Source organism: Drosophila mojavensis, unplaced genomic scaffold (assembly GCF_018153725.1).
Source record: "Drosophila mojavensis isolate 15081-1352.22 unplaced genomic scaffold, ASM1815372v1 contig_231, whole genome shotgun sequence".
NCBI classification, from domain to species: Eukaryota; Metazoa; Arthropoda; class Insecta; order Diptera; family Drosophilidae; genus Drosophila; species Drosophila mojavensis.
The window spans coordinates 1,622,544-1,642,002 of record NW_025318772.1 but is presented as its reverse complement, the minus strand read 5'-3'; the positions used below and the strand labels follow the sequence as shown (position 1 = coordinate 1,642,002).

At 36.7% G+C, this 19,459-nt stretch overlaps 1 protein-coding gene across 8 annotated transcripts in view; it reads right to left on the bottom strand.

The window, feature by feature from the left end:
* LOC6574606 (very low-density lipoprotein receptor) overlaps window positions 1-18,445 on the bottom strand; it is a 43,318-nt gene extending 24,873 nt beyond the window's left edge. For 5 of the 8 annotated variants that reach the window (XM_015167561.3, XM_044008086.1, XM_032733552.2 and 2 more), the window contains exons 1-3: window positions 17,967-18,034; window positions 16,574-17,172; window positions 7,636-7,779 (exon numbers count right to left, since the gene is read on the bottom strand). In XM_015167561.3, coding sequence (XP_015023047.1) covers window positions 7,636-7,779; window positions 16,574-17,172; window positions 17,967-18,019 — 796 coding nt within the window. In that variant the 5' untranslated portion in view covers window positions 18,020-18,034. Of the gene's footprint in view, window positions 1-2,568; window positions 2,886-4,228; window positions 4,343-7,635; window positions 7,780-16,573; window positions 17,173-17,966; window positions 18,035-18,269 lie in introns of those variants that run through there. The other 3 variants (XM_032733554.2, XM_032733555.2, XM_032733556.2) reach the window with 3 other exon arrangements.
* Between the last annotated feature and the right edge of the window lie 1,014 nt (window positions 18,446-19,459).

Genomic DNA, 19,459 nt, shown 5'->3' with positions numbered 1-19,459 from the left:
AAATAAATTTTTTATTTTAAACATAAAAATTAAAACAAAACAAAAATCTAGGTGTTTTATTAGTTAACAATTATTAAGTGTCCTAGAAATTTTCGAGAGCATCAACTCATTAAACGTAATAAATCTAACATTATTTCATAATATTTTAGTTTTTATCTAAAGCCGGAACTTTTTTCTCTTGGATCATTTGTCTTTGGGGTCTTTAATTGAGAAATATTTATCCACTGAATTTGAGCCATGGCCACCTCTGCCCCCCACCTGCCCTACTAATGAAGTTTGTCTGTTATTTGTTGTTGTTGTTGCTGTTGTCGGGATGCCGGACAAACATAAATTGAATTGTCCGTTTCATTTAAAAGCCGGAAAAGGGAAGCAAACGTGCACAAATTTCATGTTGTTTGCCCTCTTCCGCGTACTTTATCAACTTTTGCTTTGGGCTTCGCCTTCGCGTCTCAATAAATAAATGAAAAATCTTTGCTAGGGAGTTTTCTTCCCTTTGCCATTATTTGCAATTGTTGCTGTTTGCTGTTGTTGCTGTTTGCTGTTGTTGCTGTATGTTTTTGTTGTTGTTGTTACGCACATCAGACTGTTTCCTCTATGGCAAAGAGCACTAAAAAAAGGCTCGTCCTGAAATTCCCGTTTGTTGTTTATGGCACCTTTTTCGCTTTATTGGAGTTGCGCGGTGCGCTTTATCTTCTGCTTCAAGTATTTCAATAAAAAAAAAAAAAAAAAAAAAAAACAAAAAACGCAAAAAAAATATATATATATAACGAGATTTTTTTTGGGGCAGCTGCGGGTTAAGGGACGCATCATAAATCATTTGAAGAGGCGCTTGGTAGGCTCTTCTCCCTAATGAGACCAACTTTTTTTTTTACATATGCTTGAATCTCTGACGTTGCTGTTGTTGTTGCTTTAACTGTTGAATGGCCATAACAAATAGCTGGCCATGGGCAGCGCAAGTCCGTTAAAATTGCATTTTAAATGCCCGGGCAATTTATATGTTAAATAAAAGCGGCGGCCCGGAAGTGGAAAGCTTAAGCAAATTGAATTGAGTTTTGGCAAATTTGGTTGGCGCTGCTGCCTGCGCAGCTGCTGGCAGCTGCTTAGCTATTTAATGTCCGGAAATAATAACTGTGTTGCGGCATATTCCAAAATCTGCTTACGCTATAATTTCGCTGGATGAAATGCTGCATAAGCCGCAGCTCAAGCGCTTTTAAGGTGCTTTGGAATAAGTGTTTGGTAAGACTAGCAGATTATTTGCTGTGCTCCACAAAATACAAAATATAAATAAAAAGAAAATTGCTTAAGAATTTTACTTGAAGCTCTCTTGAGTTTTAAATTTTTGAACTCTATTGTTGAAATATTTTTCATAAAATATATTTTAATGCATTCAAGTGACAAATTTCCAAAGTTTTAAAATGTTCCACAATATTTTTATTGCATATTAATTTCAAGAGACTTTGAAGCTAGCCCAAGCTTGTCCTAGACTTTTCCAGCTGAATGTTTGTCTAGCGAAAACAAAACCAAGAATCGAGCAAACAGCAATCCTTTGAAATATGCTGATATTTCTATAAATATATATAAGAGAAAGGCGATTCGATAAAAGAATAGAAAAAAAGAAAATACAAGTGGCAAGAAATTCGCCACATTTGCTGACGTTCAGCGGCGGCTCCTGCGGCTGCTGCTCCTGCTACTGCCGCTTAAAAGTGAGCCATGCATAATTTATGGCTTATAAGGCCAGCGGGAGCTGGAGCCAAGGATATGTGACTGAATTTATCTAACACAGGCAGTCCACGCATAGACATACATGACTATATATATGTGTATACCCACACACACACATATATATATATATATATATAATGAAGCTTGCTTTGAACTGTGCTGCGTGGCTTATCAGCTGTCTTTTACATTTCTTTAGATATGTTCCTTTTTTTTGTTTTCGTTTCGACTGCATGAATATTTATGCTAACGATATTGAACGCCCTAGATATGTGCATACATACGCATATATATGTGTATATTGGCTACTTATAGCACTTGTCTAGAAGCTGCTTAAAAGTCGTGCCACATCGCTTTGTCGCTGCCTTGCTTCTTTTCCTTAGCTGTTCACGCGGCGTATGCGCAACGCGGCAGGCGACTGGGTTACTGTGCGCTGTTCTTAATGGCCGTTCGTCTATATCTTATTTGTACACATACGCAGAAAACAAAAAGAACTGATGCTTGACATTATTTTTGCTGCTGCAGCCACGCCCACAGGCAGTAATTGACAGTCGGAGTGAAGACCATAACAGTAAATCGAACAGCACTCGAACCAGTTCGACCATCGATATCCCATCCTAATGGCATTTAGCTTAACGTTTAAGATCCCAGCAAAACTAAGATCTACATAAATATGTGAATATTGAATAGAGAAAGTTTTGCTGTGTATCCAGGCAAACAACAAGTTGGCTCTTGGTCTATATTAAACTTCCATGGCTGTTGAGCAGCAGGAACTTTGGCCGCGCAGGTGTTTAGCATGCGATTATGTTATACTTTGCATGATATTTTGCTTAAATTATAAACTCATACCCGTCGTATCAATGGCGATGGCATATGTGTGCTCTTGTACATGCTGTAGTAATCCGCTGATGAGCAGAAGCTGGCAAATCGGGTAGCTGCGTAGTAGTCCCATGTTGCCAACTTTGGCGGCTGGTTTGCGCACGGCCTCAGACGTTAAATTGTATTAGATTATAATGTGGTCTAAGTGCGTGTTTGAATTATTCAATTATTTGGCTGTTTCTTCTGTTTATTGCCCTTCTGCCGCTCGCTTGTTCTTCGTAATTATTTTAAATGGATTTCTTTTTATATTGTTCTCTGCTAGACAAAAGTTGTTATGTTAACTGGCGCTGAAAAGTAGGCAATACTTTTTATGATGTTTTTGAAGGACGCATGTTTACGATGTAATTATAATTCGGATTTTTAATTATGGTGTTTTTTTTTTTTATTAACTAAAAAATATACATTATTTTAAAATATATATTAATAGCACTAAAATATGCAAATTATTTAATACATTTTAATTCGATAATTTATAATTTGTAAATTTTATTGAGGCCAATTTATATATATATAGCAAAACAAGACAGAATTCATTTGTCAAACAAAATTTAGCTGATTAAATTGGTATATTTATATATTTTATTTAGTGATTTCATTTATTTATTTTATTTGCTTTTTCATTTGAAATTGATCTATTATTAGTATTTATATTTTAATTAGTCATGAATTGCAATTTAGTTTAATCTATTGATGACATTATAAATAATTGATTTGACGTTTTAGAAGCTTTGAGCTCTGTGTTAAGGATAAATATTTGCCTTCGTGCCGTGTTGATTTCAATTATTATTTAAATTAAAATATTTTCTGTTTATTTCGAATGCCACACTTTCGCCTTTTTCCATTAATGCTCGACGCGTTTCATTCCATATTTACGTTTGTTTATTGCACTTTTTGTATGCAAACATAATTTGCTTTTATTTAATTGTATTTTAATCTTTCGTCGCTGATGTATAAAGTAAATGTTTTAATTAAGCTGCGGCCCGGCTCTATATTTGTTTAATAATTATCTTTATTTTCATTGTGATTTATTTGTAAGCCGCATTCTCAAAGTATGTGGGTGCGTGTGTGTTTGTTTAATTTTAATTGCACTTGTTACAATTTTGTTTGTTTGCCATTGCTGTTGTTGTTGTTATTGTTATTATTGTTGTTGAATATTAATTATTATAATGTGAACCTTATGGCTTTTAACAGCTGCGTGGCCAGCACAAGTGTCAACGGCAATTGTTGAGGATGATGCCAGGATATTCGTGTCAAGTTCATGAAATGCCAAACAAACAGCCAAAATCAAAATACAAAATATGAGCTCTGTCTGCTAAGAGCAGCTGCTAAGAGAAATCTAAAGTAAGCAACGCAACAAAACAAAACGACGCGCAGAAGCGTGAAAAGCCAAGTGGAACACTGTAGGCCAAAAAAGAAGCCAAAGCTACGCCAAAAACCAAAATTGTGTCCACTTCGAGTTGGCGCCAATGCGATGGCACACAGAGCAAACACACACGCACATTAAACTATTTATTATAATTAATATTATTATACTTTGTAGTATTATTTAACATTATTTTTAATATTTATAATTTCGTCTATTTATTATCACTTGTTTTTCATGAATTTTGTATTGCCTCATTTAATTTACTTGAGTTTCGACTTTTTAGGCTCAGTTCTTGTTGCGCTCCTGGTCAGCTGCCTGAAGGCTCGTCCTGCTGCGCACACACGTCCGTTTGAATGGAAAGTTCGTTGCCAACTGAGTTTTGAGCGCAACGCGGCGTATCTTAAAAATAGAAATCTGCCCGCCCAGCAGCATCCAGCATCCAGCATCCAGCAGCAGCAGGCAATTCGGTGAGCGCTTGCCGAGTTTGCGCTCAACCAATGTTGATAAGAGCCCAGAGCCAGACACTCAATGCGGAGTGGAATAGCCAGCGAGTGAGTGCAAGAGTGTTCAACTGAGTGCAACTGTTTGTGAGTGAGTGTCTGTGGCTGAGTGTACTCTACCGTTGTGAGTCAGGAAATGCTTAGCCGCTCGCTTATCAAGCAGTGGCTCATGCTTCCAAATGCTGTCTATATTCCTAATCAGCTGTTATTTGTCAACAAAAATCCAAATCTGTACGTAAACCCAAACAGATCTAAATAATTATCTGGAAGTCGATTAGTTTTAATGACACTTTGCCACATGGGAATGAGGTCAATATATGTTATTCATTTTTCATTTTGAATTATATTCATAATTTTATATCTACTTTAGTTCTGTTTACTCCATAATATATTACATACAACTTGATATTAAGATAAGCTAATAAAAACTAGTCTATATTAGGGGTATTCTTTCAGCATAGTTATACACCTCATGTGTATACATAGGCTTTGGCAATATTAAAAACTAGTTCATATATATGTATATATATACCTATATAGGGTATATTCTATTTGTGTTAATCCAGTTGCTCAACTAGTACTTGTACTAGTTTCGCTTATTTTTTGTTGTCCAATTAGCCTGAGACGCATTACTACTCAACGATAAGAAAAGCGATAAGAATTCATCTTCTGACGCAGTCAGACGCTTGACCCAGCAGTGCTGGCTGAGCGGGGAATACCATATATATGTACGTACATATGTTAGATAAATCTATCTATATCTAGATGTATATATGGGGAAATGAGTCAAGTTTGAACCGCTTTATCTTTGCTCTGTATCACAATTCTTGGGAGCAACACCTCCCATTCACATCATTTATTCCTTTCTCTTTCTGCTTTTATGCATTTTCATTGATAATTGCTAAGTCGCAATTGTAAAGTGCGCGATAAGTCGGAGAGTCTATTGGATTATATGTGCTACATCAGCACTACAGCTACTTAGTACTAAGTGACCTTACGACTTCCTTTTGCATCAGCCACAGACAATATTCCACTTGAAAATGTGCGATTGAATTTTGCGAAATTTGTAAATATTTTGATTATATACAAAACTATTTTTGCATTTGTCAATTTGTGGAAAGTGTTGTTCAATATAAATAAATAAATATTGTTTTTATTTCTATAAATGTTTTCTATATACATTATTTGTAATCTATCTTGCTTAAATATTATTTTACTAAAAATTTTCGAATTATTATTCGAAAATCAAAGCCTGTGCATCGTTTGTTATTATATTTGCTTGGAATTATTTTCAAGATTATTCTTCATGCTGTAAGCAAACGTGAATTTGGTATACTATATATAATATTTATTTTATATAATATTTATTTATTAATCACACTAATCAGTAGGTAAAGCACAACCCTTATCTAATATATATTTAATACAAATATTCAAAGTCCATTTTGAATTAGTGTAATAGATTGCTTCTCTTCTGCTTTCATAAATTGTTTTTATTTTCTGCGTTTTTAATTTTCAATAACAAAGCAATTAATTTTTAGTTAGTTTTTATTAAAGTTAAAATAATTATTTTTATATATAAATTTATATTTATTATTTATATATTATTTTTTTTTATTTTTATTTTTTTTTTAAATCGCATTTTTTAGATTGATAGATAATAATTGTGATTTCGAGTATGTAATATAGAGTTGCTCAGCTGCACACGTTATATCAATCATGTGCCCGAAAAATACAATATTCTACTGCAATTATGCAGTTCACCACTTTATTTATATAAACCTATCGTAAATATATTGCTAGTAACATTGTCGTGTTGAGCCACAGTCAAGTTAGCTAAGCTTTTTTCTGCTCAGCTCTGGGCTTAACTCGTTTGAAGCTCTCGCTACGCTGGCAGCATGATGCAATGGCTTAGTTGGATTGCACTTGACTTGTTTTAAATGCTCGCCAAATAAGACTCAACTTGTGCTTAGCTGCTGTGAGCGTCGTAAGTTCCCTCCGCACTTGCCACACGCTCATTTGCTAAGCTCTGTGCCTCGCTCACAGCACAGCGGGGCTCAAGGTTCTTGTTTATGGGAAACATTTCGTAATTACAGTTCAGTTTGCTGAGCTTGGCTTTTATCTTGAGCCAATTGAAATTATTCTTTAAAGTGTGAAACGGAAAATGGTCGGATACAAAATAATATTTAATATGCATGAGTAGGTAGAATAAATATTAATATAAGCAAAGCAAAAATTATTTACTATTCTCTTTAATTTGAGACTTGAATTATTAAATTCTATATTTCTCTAAACAACTGAAATATTATTTTATATTATATTCCTATCATCATATATAATATTAAATTCTAGTATTTGTTTTAACATGACACTAAATCTTTAGGTATACCCAACATTTTCGACCTCATTGTTTAGTAGCTTATTTAAGTGTCATCCCTAAAAGTATGCAACACAAAATAACAAAAGTGCTGCCAAATGGAAGAAACGAAGCACGAATAAACCAGAAACTGTAAATTAAATATGGAGAGCTAATAAAAAAACACAAACCAGAGAGAGAAAGAGCTAGAGAAATAAAAATATATCTCTAGATAAATTCAAATAAGGCTAAAAATTAAACGAAAACAAATTCAGTTTGGGGCTGTTGAGTGTCCACCTAACATGACACTAAATAAACAGCCAGTTGTTACTTACTCAACAACGAAGCCAAACAAATAGTGAAACACCAAAAACCAATACAAAAGCAAATACATACACACACTCACACACACACACGAGCACACAAAGAAACACGCACAGCAGCTAAGTAAATGGTTAGTTCTGTGACATTTTCTAAATTGAAAAACTACAAAATGACTGACAACAGATTATAGTGTGAGAGAGAGAGGATAGATTGAGTTGGCTTTTGGGGTGGTCCAGGGCCCGAGGGGTCGAGGGGCGGAGATTGCAGCGCACAGACAACAGCTGTAGCCATTCATTCAGGTCCACAGCCATGTGTCTTGACTTTGGCCTAGGCAAGGCTTAAAATAAAAAATTGTTTGTACTTTGCTTTGCGCCAGCAAAACTAAGCTTGAATGAAATCCATTTGTCTAGTGGAGTCGCTTGCTGCCCCAGCAGCTCCAAAACGACCTCAAAATAATGCTAACAACTGCTCTAAGTGTAGCTCAGACTTACCTTTAAATTTACATTGCTCGATCAGCTCGTCACTGTGATCCTTGCAGTCTATCTCGCCGTCGCAGACGAATCGAATGGGTATGCATTCGCCGCTCTGCTTGCAGTGGAACTGTTTCTCATCGCAATAGTGTGGCAGGCTTTGAGCTGGAGAAAATAAGAAAGAGAGAGAGAGAGAGTGAGTAAGAGAGTGTGAGTAGGAGAGAAGATATATGATAAATCAAATGCATATTAATTCATTAAGTTCCGTTTCTGCGTGGCCTAATCAAATTCATAACTAACATTTAAGTTGAAAACTTTGGCTCGTTAACAGCGCTGCGAACCGCACAACGGCGCACATTAAAATTTTGTTAGTGGTGGGGGGAGAGGGCGGGGCTGGGTGAGAGGCGGCTTTTGTGGCTCTCCAGCGTTGACAAGCTTTAAGACCTTGCTAAGGTCGGGGCCAAAAAGCTGACAATAAACAACAAACTTGTAAATAATAAAGTGTGGCGTATGTTTGTGTGTGTGTGTGTGTTTGCTTGTATTTGAAAGGGGCTAACCGCAAAATATGCCGTCATACACAAAAGGACACAAATTTTTGAAATTAATAAGCGCAAATACAAAGCGAGCTTAAAGGATGACATTCGGCGTGTAGGTGTTATGTGTGTGTGTGTGTGTGCGTGTATGGCACTGTGTGTGTGACTGTGTGTGTTTGTGTTGGCATCTCTCTTGCGCTCTTACGCTGCATAAGCCCACAACTGGGACTCATCAATCGTTTATGGCATTTGCCTGTGAGCTTTGCGACAAACTCGCTTGTAAACAAAATGGCGTCAGTCGTATTTCCGTTTAGCCATAAAATAGCTAAAGTTTCAACGGCTTTCGTAGGTGAATGTGTGTGTGGCTGGGAGCGGATTTACAAATTAGCCGTGTATGTGTGTGTGTATGTCTATGTGTGTAACAGCTGCTTAATCCAAAACAGTTTCAAGTTGGCAAAACCATATGCCATTTGACATTAAACTGTGCGTATTCAACACAAATTGATAATGGCTTAAGCGATTTGCTAGAGATGCACGCAATGTCTGTTATGTATGTGTATGTATGTATGTATGTGTGTGTGTGGGTGTGTGTGTATGGGTGTGTGTGACTCGACACTGAAAGCAAAAGTTACTTCGTTATCATGCGAAATTCTGAGCTTGCAGCAACAAAATGTAATTTTCATAAACATTTTTCTACTTTTGTGCTTTTAATTAAAGAAAGCGTATGCATGCGTTTGCATGTGTCTGTATGTATTTTAAATTTCATTGTTAAAGCACAGAAATTCCTAAATGTAAACATAACAAACTAGTAGCCACAGCCACGAATTTTCTACTACATGAACTAGTTACAATTTAATTAAAAACTAGCTTTATAGATGTGTGTATATTTATTATTCATTTATAGTTTATTTTAAATTCACCATGATCCGATGAGCAAAAGTCGCGTTAGGACCATCTCAATTATTTAAAAGCGTCGCATAAATTCACTAAAAAAATTGAAATATATTTGGTATATTTTAATTTTTTGTGCATGGCAAATTCGTTTTAATATGAAATGAAAAGAGTTTTCGTTCGTTTCATTGTGTGAATGGGAAAATGTTGCAGCTATTTGCTCTGTCTCTCTCTCTCCCTCCCTCCCTCTCTCAATTTCGCTATGTTTCTCTAAGTGCGCCTCTTTGTGTGCGCCACGCAATTTGCATTTTAAGTGAGTCGTTTAGTTGCTTAATTGAAATTGCTCTACAATATCTAGATGCACAATTCGAATATACAAATTTATGTCAGATCTAAACACAATAGTCAACTTAAAATATATGTATACACACACATATATAAATCTGCATCAAAATGTGATTTATTTCGTTTGATATGAATGCGAAATATTTGGAATGTTTATCAAGTGAATTATTGGACTCCATATAAACCTAATCCAAATTCCCTAATTAATATATCAAAAGCATGAAGCAAACATAAATATGCATTATCTAATCTCTAATTTCTATGACATTTTATTAACATATAGCGGATTCTTTATAGATAACATTCGCTATAGATATATGAACTGTTTTGTAGGATGGTTTTCCATATCAACATCACAGGTGAAATGGTGTTTATTTCCAATACTAATGAACATACATCCTGTATAGTATTGCTAGAAGGACTATCTCTCCTTCCATGTATTCCAAGTTCCAGCACACAGTTTCCAGCTTTCCATATCTGGCAATTGGACCTTTCACTGATATAAATGAGGATTGATGGCGGTAGATTGTAAATATTGATTTGATTGCCAATTTCCTGGCCTTGAAATCGAAATAGTTTTCATTTAACATGCGTTATTTGCCCTACGCCGCTATCTTTGCCCTTCACCAGCTACAGGCTGAATAAATTAAATTACTTTCCGACAAGAATTCAGCGCAACTTACAGCAAACCACAAAAGCCCAGAACAGAGCAGCTGAAGCCAATTTGATTGACAAATGCTGTCTGACGCCTCGCATCTGATTGAGGCGGCAATTAAGTGCGTGTCTTGGTGCAGGTTCATAGCACAGTTTTGCCAGCCTGCCGAGACCAAAAATCAATCAACCAAATGGAGGCTTGGCCTCCTCCGGGAGCGATTCTCATGGAAATTCACGCCATTAACTCAATAAAGCAGTTGGCGACCGCAGTGGGGTCTGTCGAAGAGGAGGTACTTATAATAAACAGAGAAATCAGCGCAAAAGTCAATCAATTGGTTAAATCAATAAAAATTCTTTGCGAACGCGCATGGCCAGGCGAATGCCTTTACATACATATCTATAGACATTTATTCAGGGGCATAGTTCAAGTCATAATTATCTAGCTAGCATTCGGCAATTACGTACTGACATTGCCCATCATTAGGGCGCACTTTGCCCCAATCACCCGTTCACATTACGTGATAAGCTATGATTAGATATTTGACAACTTCATTTTCCTCTTTGGACTTTATCGTGTTTTATTTGAGCACTCGTTCGCAATGGTAAGAAAAGCATATTGGTTTCTTAAAATTCGATTTTTGCTTATCGATTTTCGACAATTTTTTATTAGATTTTTATACCCTGAACCCATTTTCAATGGGAAATCAGGGTATAATGGTTTTATTGAAATGTATGTAACAGGCAGAAGGAGGCGTGGCAGACCCCACAAAGTATATATATTCTTGATCAGGGCGACGAGCTGAGTTGATTTGGCCCTGTCCGTCTGTCTGTCCGTCTGTCCGTCTGTCCGTCCGTCCGTCTGTCCGTCTGTCCGTCTGTCCGTATGTATGAACGCGTCGATTTCAGAAGATATAAGAGCTAGAGACTTCAAATTTTTTTTTAAATGTTCGTAATTACAGCGCGCATATCAAGTTTATCATTAAAAATCGATAACTCATCTCGATATTTTTTTTATCGATAAAAAACCTTATCGAAAACCAGTTATAAAATTATATCTTCTACACCTTTATTGCTAGAGTCTCCAAATTTTTAATGTATGCCTATATGCAATTTATACAATTTCGGTTTTTCTTAAAATTTACCCCCCACCCTTAAATTCACCCCCTCACCCACACTTTTGTAAAAAGCGTATTTCAAATACTAGAGACTTGTGCTTTGGCAATTACATGCATATCCATGTCATAATCATAATCTGAAAGTTTCATGAAGATCGTACGTCCACAAAAAAGTTATTAAGCAATTAAGTTCTCATAGTAAGCGCTCACTGCCGCCCATGCGTGTTTATGCTTGTGTGTGTATATGTATGTAATTGTTTGTGTATGTGTGTGTGTGTATGTGTGTATGTATGTGTGTGTATGTGTATGTATGCCTGTGTGTGCGTGCGTGCGTGCGTGTGTATGTGTGTGTGTGCGTGTTTCTTGTGTAAGCTGAAAGACGCGAAAAATTATTGAAATAGCTATTACTCCAAGGGTTCAGGGGATCTCGTAGTCGAGTAGTCTCAACTAGAGCTTTCTTACTTGTTTAACAAGAGTTAATTGTTTTTGATATTTTTTATATATTATGGAGCTCGAATTATCAGTCTAGCGAAACGAAGGCTAACCAGATTATTATTCTTATCAATTTTAGTTGCAAAATAGCAGTTGTGTCCCTAGTAAAACCGTGTTAGCCAAATGATAGCTTATCAGCCGAGTTATGTAATTATATTTACAATATTATGAACCATGAAGGAAAGACTCCTGCGTATTTCAGTTTGTTTTCCAATTAATTTTTAGCTTGCCTAACTATAATGATAATAATAGTGTGTTATTATTAAGCAATGTATTACTCTAATGATGGTTTGATGAATGAAAATATTTGAATAATGGGAAAAGAAATCGTTTAACCATTGCATCATGCGTTGCGCATTTATAGTAAAAATTGGAAAATTTTTGTCAGCTGTTATCTCTGTATTGTTTATCAGTTAATTTGTTTATTTATATATATAATTTTTTATGGCTGCTTTTAATCGCTGATAAAAATGCCTGCAATTACGATAAACAACATAGTATTTTTTTTTTTTTTTTTTTTTTTTTTTGGTGAATTGTTGTTGAGCTAGAATCATGCGAATCGCGAATCGAAGGTTTGTGACTTGGCTTACCTGCCATTATGGCCAGGTTAATTTATGGCTGGCTTGAGTTTTTTAAGAGAGTTTCACATAAATTTTAAATTTTTGTTTTTTATATTGTGTATGAAGCTCAAAGTTGCTCTTAGTTGAATTCTCGCTCTCGCTGTAGCTCTCGCAAAACATATGAGGTATTAAGCGTGTGTTGTGTTTATTTCGAAAAAAGGTGGCCTGATCTTTTAATGACGTCAGAGCCAGCAATTGCCATAATAAACAGTTGTTTGGCCCGAACAAAACCATGAATCAGCTATGCAATTTGAATACACACATTGTTCATCTGTCCCGAATTCGAATGATGATCGAATCGTGTTTATCGGTTTGAATGGAATCGCACACAACGACGTCACGAGCAAACGCCTCCGACCATAGAGAATTGTGTTTTCTAATTAAAAGCAAAATTAGTAGCAACGTTTCCCTATTGCGAATATGTAAACAATGTCGTCGAGTCATGCGCATATCTCTAAATACACTTGCCAAAAAAAAAAAAAAAAAAAAATGCGAAATAGCGAAAATCACGCCATTCGTCTAATTATTATTTCTAGCCCATTTTCGTGGCATACATGGCGTATGCGTGTGCTTCTAATGCGGCCACGTACACCTTGATGACTGCAACTGAGTGTAGACTGCGAGTAATTTCATAAATAAACTTTTGCATTATAAGAGAATTTGTTTAGTTTTTCCCATCAGTTTTGAATTACTTGGAATTCAATCACTGCGAAATATTCGTTGGGAAACCATTTCGTTGAGATAAGATTACAGCTAGCATAGTGTATTTGATTAGTTTGTATACATTAGCTAGCGGCTGACTATTACGTGGTTTTCATCAGATTGTTGATAAAGTCTTTTCAACTGACTCACTGCCCTTATCCTGAATTGTTCTCTAAGTATTCTAGTAGCTTGCAAATTTCTTGATAATGCGTAATTAGAGGTCGATTTGCGATACAATAAAGCCGTTCATATCATAGGATTATTGATTATAAATTGGAGACAATTAAACATATATTAATATAATATATTCGCCTTTAAGAGTATTTCTACATTTTTGTGGGTATCGAAACTATAATACAGAATTCGCATTTAACTGCGATTTCTAGTAATTTCCATATAGCTGCTCGCTAGCAGGTTTAAAGTTATATGGGGTAAAGATGAAATCAATTCAATTTTGATCAGAATTTTAATCTTTGATGTTAGATGAAAACTTAAGCAGAATACCTGCCCATTTATATTCAGCATATATCATATGTTATATATTCATATACATATTCATTATATTGCGCGTAGGTCAGGCCAGTGTGATTTTTCACCCATTTGTCTATTTCACCTATGTAAATTATATCCACTTATAATACTAGAATTTGCACAATTCCAATGACTTATTTGGCTGGGACCTATATATATCTTGGGTAAACTGCAAACATCTTAGTCAAATAATTAACTTGGCAAACTGTTAGCCATTCGCTTTAAGCGCTTTTCACACAACTGTCAAACAGAGCTGGTTTTCTCACTGTCTCCCTCTCTCTCTCTCTCTCTCTCTCTCTCAATAATTAAAGCTAATAAGTGAGTATGAAAAACTTTAGCAACGAGATGTTTAACATTGAAATCTTTACAATAAGATGAATGCATTGTTTGCCGTTGTTGTTTTATTTTTTTTTTACATATTGTGTCTGTTATGAAAGACTACGACATGTAGCAAAGTGTGAAGTGACTTTTCCAAGAGTGTATGTGTGTGTCTGTGTCTGTGTGAGTATGTAAATGAGTGTAACTTGTAATACACAAACAATTGCCGCATGTTGTTACACTTTTTTGGCTTCATCAGCCAAAAGTTGTTTCATTCGCAACTTGTTTTTGTTTTCAATTTTTCCCCTCATAATTATGCCTAAGGTAAAATGCGTTTTGTAATTAAGCTGAAACGGAAATGCATAAACTGTCAGCTAGCAGCAGCGAGCTGGGTACAGTCTGAAATTAGCGGCCCACAGCACGTGCACATTTTTGAGCATAATTAGCCAAGTTAATTACTGAAGTCTGGCCGAGGACGCCGAGTTCTCGCTGCAAGCTCTGCTGCCTCTGTTGCTGTTGTTTTTATGATGATGCCAGCTCGAAACTTGTTTAAATTCGATTTTAAAATAAATCAGCGTTGTCGGCCCTTCCCTTACACTGTCCAACTGGAGTGAACTTATTTTTTGTTGTTGTTGGTTTCCGTTTTGGCTGCGCATCTGAATGTGAGTCTGTGCCTGACGTTCATTAGACTGTTTGAAAACGTGCCGGGAACTTCGATTGGTTTTGCGGTTTCCAATTTGAGCATCAACCAAATAACAGTTGACAATTTTCATTTGCCAATCATGAGTTGGCTAACACTTTCGACAGATGCTGAAGCTGCCGCCACTTGCAGCTGCCTGCCAAAATTAAAAGTGCTACGAAGATATGACTAAATAATAAGCATCCAGCTGACATTATGAAAATGTCGAGCTTTATTTATTTAGTTTGATTTATTTTTAGGAAAGGCACACTTTAAAAATTCTACTGCTTTATATTGAAATAGGTCATACAGTCTAGTGGTACCAGCCTTAAATTTGGATAGGGATAAGAAGCGGACATGGCCACAAAACTTGATATCAGCCAAGTTCACAAATTTAGTTTATGGGATCAAGTCTATGTGTTAGTGTACTAATGGAGGTTACTCAGTGACCTCTAACTGTTTCATGAGCAGCCAATTGGGTTAAGTGACATTTTTGCTGGCCTTAAACACATTTGGCCTTTACCCTTTGGCTGGCTATATTTGGGATTTGGTAAGTCATTTTTTTCGATTGCAAATTCGGCATGTAAATTATTTATAGAATTGCAAGACAAGCAAGAAGCAATGTTATTATTATTAGACTAATATACCCCGAATGTGATCCAGTGACCGGCTCGAACCTATTGCTGTCATTTTTTTATAGCTTTAACTTTTCACCTCTTCTAGCTTTTGTTTTGCACTCCAAATTCGCTGTGCTTGAGATCATTTTGTTTAAGGTTAGGTTTCGACAAGTTGAAGGCTTATTTCATATTTTTTTAAATTGGGGTTTTTGCGAATGTTAATAATCAAACGGAAACGCAGAAAGTGGATGTTTGAGTGCATTGAGGTCAAGTTGTTCATTAGTTTTTAACAGTTTTCAATAACAGCTCTCGGTTTTTAACACTTTTTATTTTTTGTAGGTTTCTTTTAAACCGATTGGTTTCATAATGGTTTTTGTTTTTGTTTTAGTATTTTCTTTATTAGTATACCTCATATTGGTTTAGATATACGTTAAGAAAGAAACTAGCGAGCTGACGAATATTGAATACTCTGTCTGGTAGTCGTGTCTCGATTTGCCGTAGTAAAGAAGTGCTGAGGTTTTAGTTTGCACAGTTATAGATATAAAGTCGCTGGCGATTGTTACTTAAGAATATTTTGAAATGTAAGTATATATTGCTTGCAAATTTATATTCCTCTTATAGCCAGGTTTATTATTTATTTGCGGATCAGAGAGAATTTCTTGAGACTACCTGACTGAAGTTTTAGCCGATTCTTGGACAAGCTTTACATAAATATTTATACATCGAAACTGGTTCGGATATCGCGGGCCACTCATATACCAGGCATAGCGCTTGCTTCGCTTTTCAACACGTGCGCCCGACTTCCATTCGATATGGGGCCTCTCTCAAAGCAAAGAGCAATAACTCCAAACATAAAATAAAATAAAAATGAAGGCAAATTCAGCAGAAGAGCGAGGGAAACAAAAGAAACCAAGAAACACTTGTTGCTCTCTGCAGCCGCCGAGGTCTGTGCTCTCGGAAGCCAGATGCCGGCCGGCAGCAGAAAATGAAGAAACATGAATTGGAAAGGATGGAGAGAGAAATAGAAAGAGAGAAGGAGAGAGGGAGGGAGTGACTGAGGGAGGGAGGGAGGTAGGGAGAGTGGCTTAGGAAAGTAAAAGGTAGACAGAATGTGTGTGTGTGACGTCGTGGAATGCGGTTGGAGCATAGCTTTAACATGGAAACACATGCGATATGCCGCGTCAGATGGAAGTCGACGGCTGTTCCAAATAAACCAAATCATATAACTAAATAAATAAACATTGGGAAATTGGAGGCTCGCTGGCCTGATCGGCGAGCAATGCGAAACTGAATCAACAAATGTCTGGGCACGTCGCACGCACACCCAGTGAAGTTAATTGAAGCCTCAAGCTCCGCTCTAAGCTCGCCTTTTCATTTTCCATTGAAGCTCACTTATAAATAGCTGAAGACGCTAGTAGTCAGTAGCTCAATTTAGTTTTAGTTGTATATAAACTTCACTTACATATATCCAATGGCGTGTTTATCTTGCCCGAGACATTCTGGAAGGAAAAGTCCCTGCTCAGGTTGATGCCTTTGCTGTTGAAGAAGGATGAGCCGAAGCTGTTGCCACCAGCACTGCTCCCACTTATGCTGTTCGCCGCGGCGGGCGCTGAGCTCTTGAGCTTGTCGAGCTGCGGGCCCAGCGTCGTCGTCTTCATGATTCTCTCGAGCAGCGCCGATCCGCTCAGATTTGATATAATTAAACTGGGACTGGGCGCCGATGCGGTCACCTGGGCGGCATTCACGGCGGCGGCATTGCAGAATTTGCTTATGCTCAGTATCGATGTGATGAAGATTAAATGGAACGACGACGTGAAACTGAAGCTGATCAGCTGCTGCACCCGGCTCTGATAGTTGCTGCTGCTGCTGAAGAACGCGCTGACTTTTGGAGGAGTATCCCCAGCGTTGCTACTGCTGCAATTGCTATTGTTGTTGTTGCTGTCGCTTATGTCTATTGTAATTGTTGCTGTGTCTGCCGTAGCTGGGAGTTCATCCATTTTATGCTTAAACTTTGTGATTGATAAATTGATTTTAAATTGAGTTCGAAATTGGGTTTTCACTCTGAAATGGGGATGGAAAAAGCACACATTTTTTTATTCACTTTTCTTCACGCAATTTCCCTGAGTATTTTATATACTATTCATTATTAAATAATACCGCGACTTCTACGTCAGCTGTTCAAGCGACGTCCGAAAGAAAAAGTACAGACGAATGAAAGATACAATAAAAGAAGAAAAATAACGAACTCTTGCCAACAGCAAAATAATAATGAAGAAGAATTATACAGAGAGCGAAACGACATGATAAATTTTTGGGGATTGTATCGAATGTGAAGAGCGTGCAAGAGTAAAAGAAACTTGCGGAACAGCAAAAATAAAAGAAAAAGAAATATCATACGATTTTGCAGAAAGTCGAAATGCTGCAAGAGTTGACTTGGAGTATGCTGTGCTTGGTATACCCTGCAAAGTGGTCAATTATAAGCAAATATAAAAAGTGACAAATAATAAATTACGTGAATAACAAATGTGAAAACTGAGAAAAATTTAGGTTTAATCAAGATGGAATTCTTATGGCATGCCTGCTCATTTGGTGCCTGGCATTGCAGGGTATCTTAGTCGCATATAAATATTGCAAAATATATAAGGGCGACGACTTATTCATGTGGCCAAACGCTTTCGGCTCGGCTTATGCAGGTTTTACAAGGTAAACCCTAAACATAACGCATACGAGTTTCGACTTGTCACACTGAATAGCTTATGAAATGAATGGATCGCACTCATGAGCACCCTACAAATATGAGTCACAGTACAAAAAACATTATCTATGAATCGTTATCGAAGATCCCTGGCGCTTACACTCCAAATGAAGTAGCTTCTGGTCTTGCCCGATTGAAGAACATTTTCGACATTGCTCTAATTTTAGTTTATACTAAAAAGAACATTTTCTTAATATACACTTCTTGTTTTTTTTTTTTTTTTTATATTTAGTTTGTTTTTTGGCAAATGCAAAAAAATGCGACCTCGAAATACACGTGTTCCGCATAAGATATATCGGATATGCCGCACAAGTAGAGAGATTTACGCAAGTCAGCTAAATAATCTCATACGCTAGCAATTAACACATAGATTCCATATTAACATTTGGATGCCGCTCTCTACCTTTTCTCTATTCGCTCTGGTTTTATCGTTTGGATTACAAAATATTTATGTTATTTGCTTTTGCTTTGGGGAGACATTTGCTACTCCGGCATTTATATATCGTGCACGTCCCGTAATAATGCCAGTAACAACGATACGACTGTGCCCAACGCACGACGTTTAACGACTGATCTACCAATGCGAGCCAACTGTAAACGACTCAGCCCGATGTTCGCTCGTTTGCCACTCGGCGCACGATCGCCACGCGTACAAAACAAATGCATTTGACAGTTGTGTCGAAAGCAAGAGAGAGCGAGAGCGAGAGCAAGAGAGCGAGCGCGAATGAGCACAGCAAGAGCGAACGAATCATTGTAAGAGGCCAGTGCGTGAAAGAGTCAATGCAAAGAGCTGTCAGGTGGTTGTAAGCCCATTTGACACCAACCGAATGCTCTTCGCCAAGTGCTCGGCCAGTTGTCGCCGCGGATCACGATAGCTAACCAATTTTGCCGTTGCTATAATACTATTCGCATAAATTGGCTCTTGGCATAGGTCAGAAACCATGACATGCATATGTTAATTGCATAGCGATATCAAAGTTGTAAGCAGACTATATTAAACGAATACATTTGAAAGTGGAATATTGTTAAAGTTTGATTTTGTGATCTATACAGTATTACATTATACATTATTGTAGCACCTTGTGCATTTGAATGCGTATTTGATTTTGCTCATTAGAAATTCTTGTAATTAATTTTCTCAATAAGAATAAAGGAAAGTACTGAAATACGTATGTAGCTACAACTGCCTAGCCAATAGCGTGATTAGGCATTTTTGTGGCATTTGCATGTTGCATAAAACTCCGATAATGTCAGACAATAAGGTCTACGATAGGCGAAATTATGGCTGGCAGCAGTGGAAATTTGTATAAACATTTATAGTCATTCGTATATTATATGACTGATACGTGATATAGTAGATATAGTGATATATTCGACTATACTCGTAGAGAAATTTGATAGCAATTGGAGGGATAGAAGAGAATATGTCGCCATGAGAAAAAGCTTTGAATTATTCAAGAACTTTTTGTTTTGTTATTTGAATTTGATGGTCGATTTTGGCAATTCAAATGATTTTAAAGCCTAACCTAGCATATTTCCATGCTAAACCTATCTATTTATAGAACCTGTTGATGAACCTGAAAACAACGAATT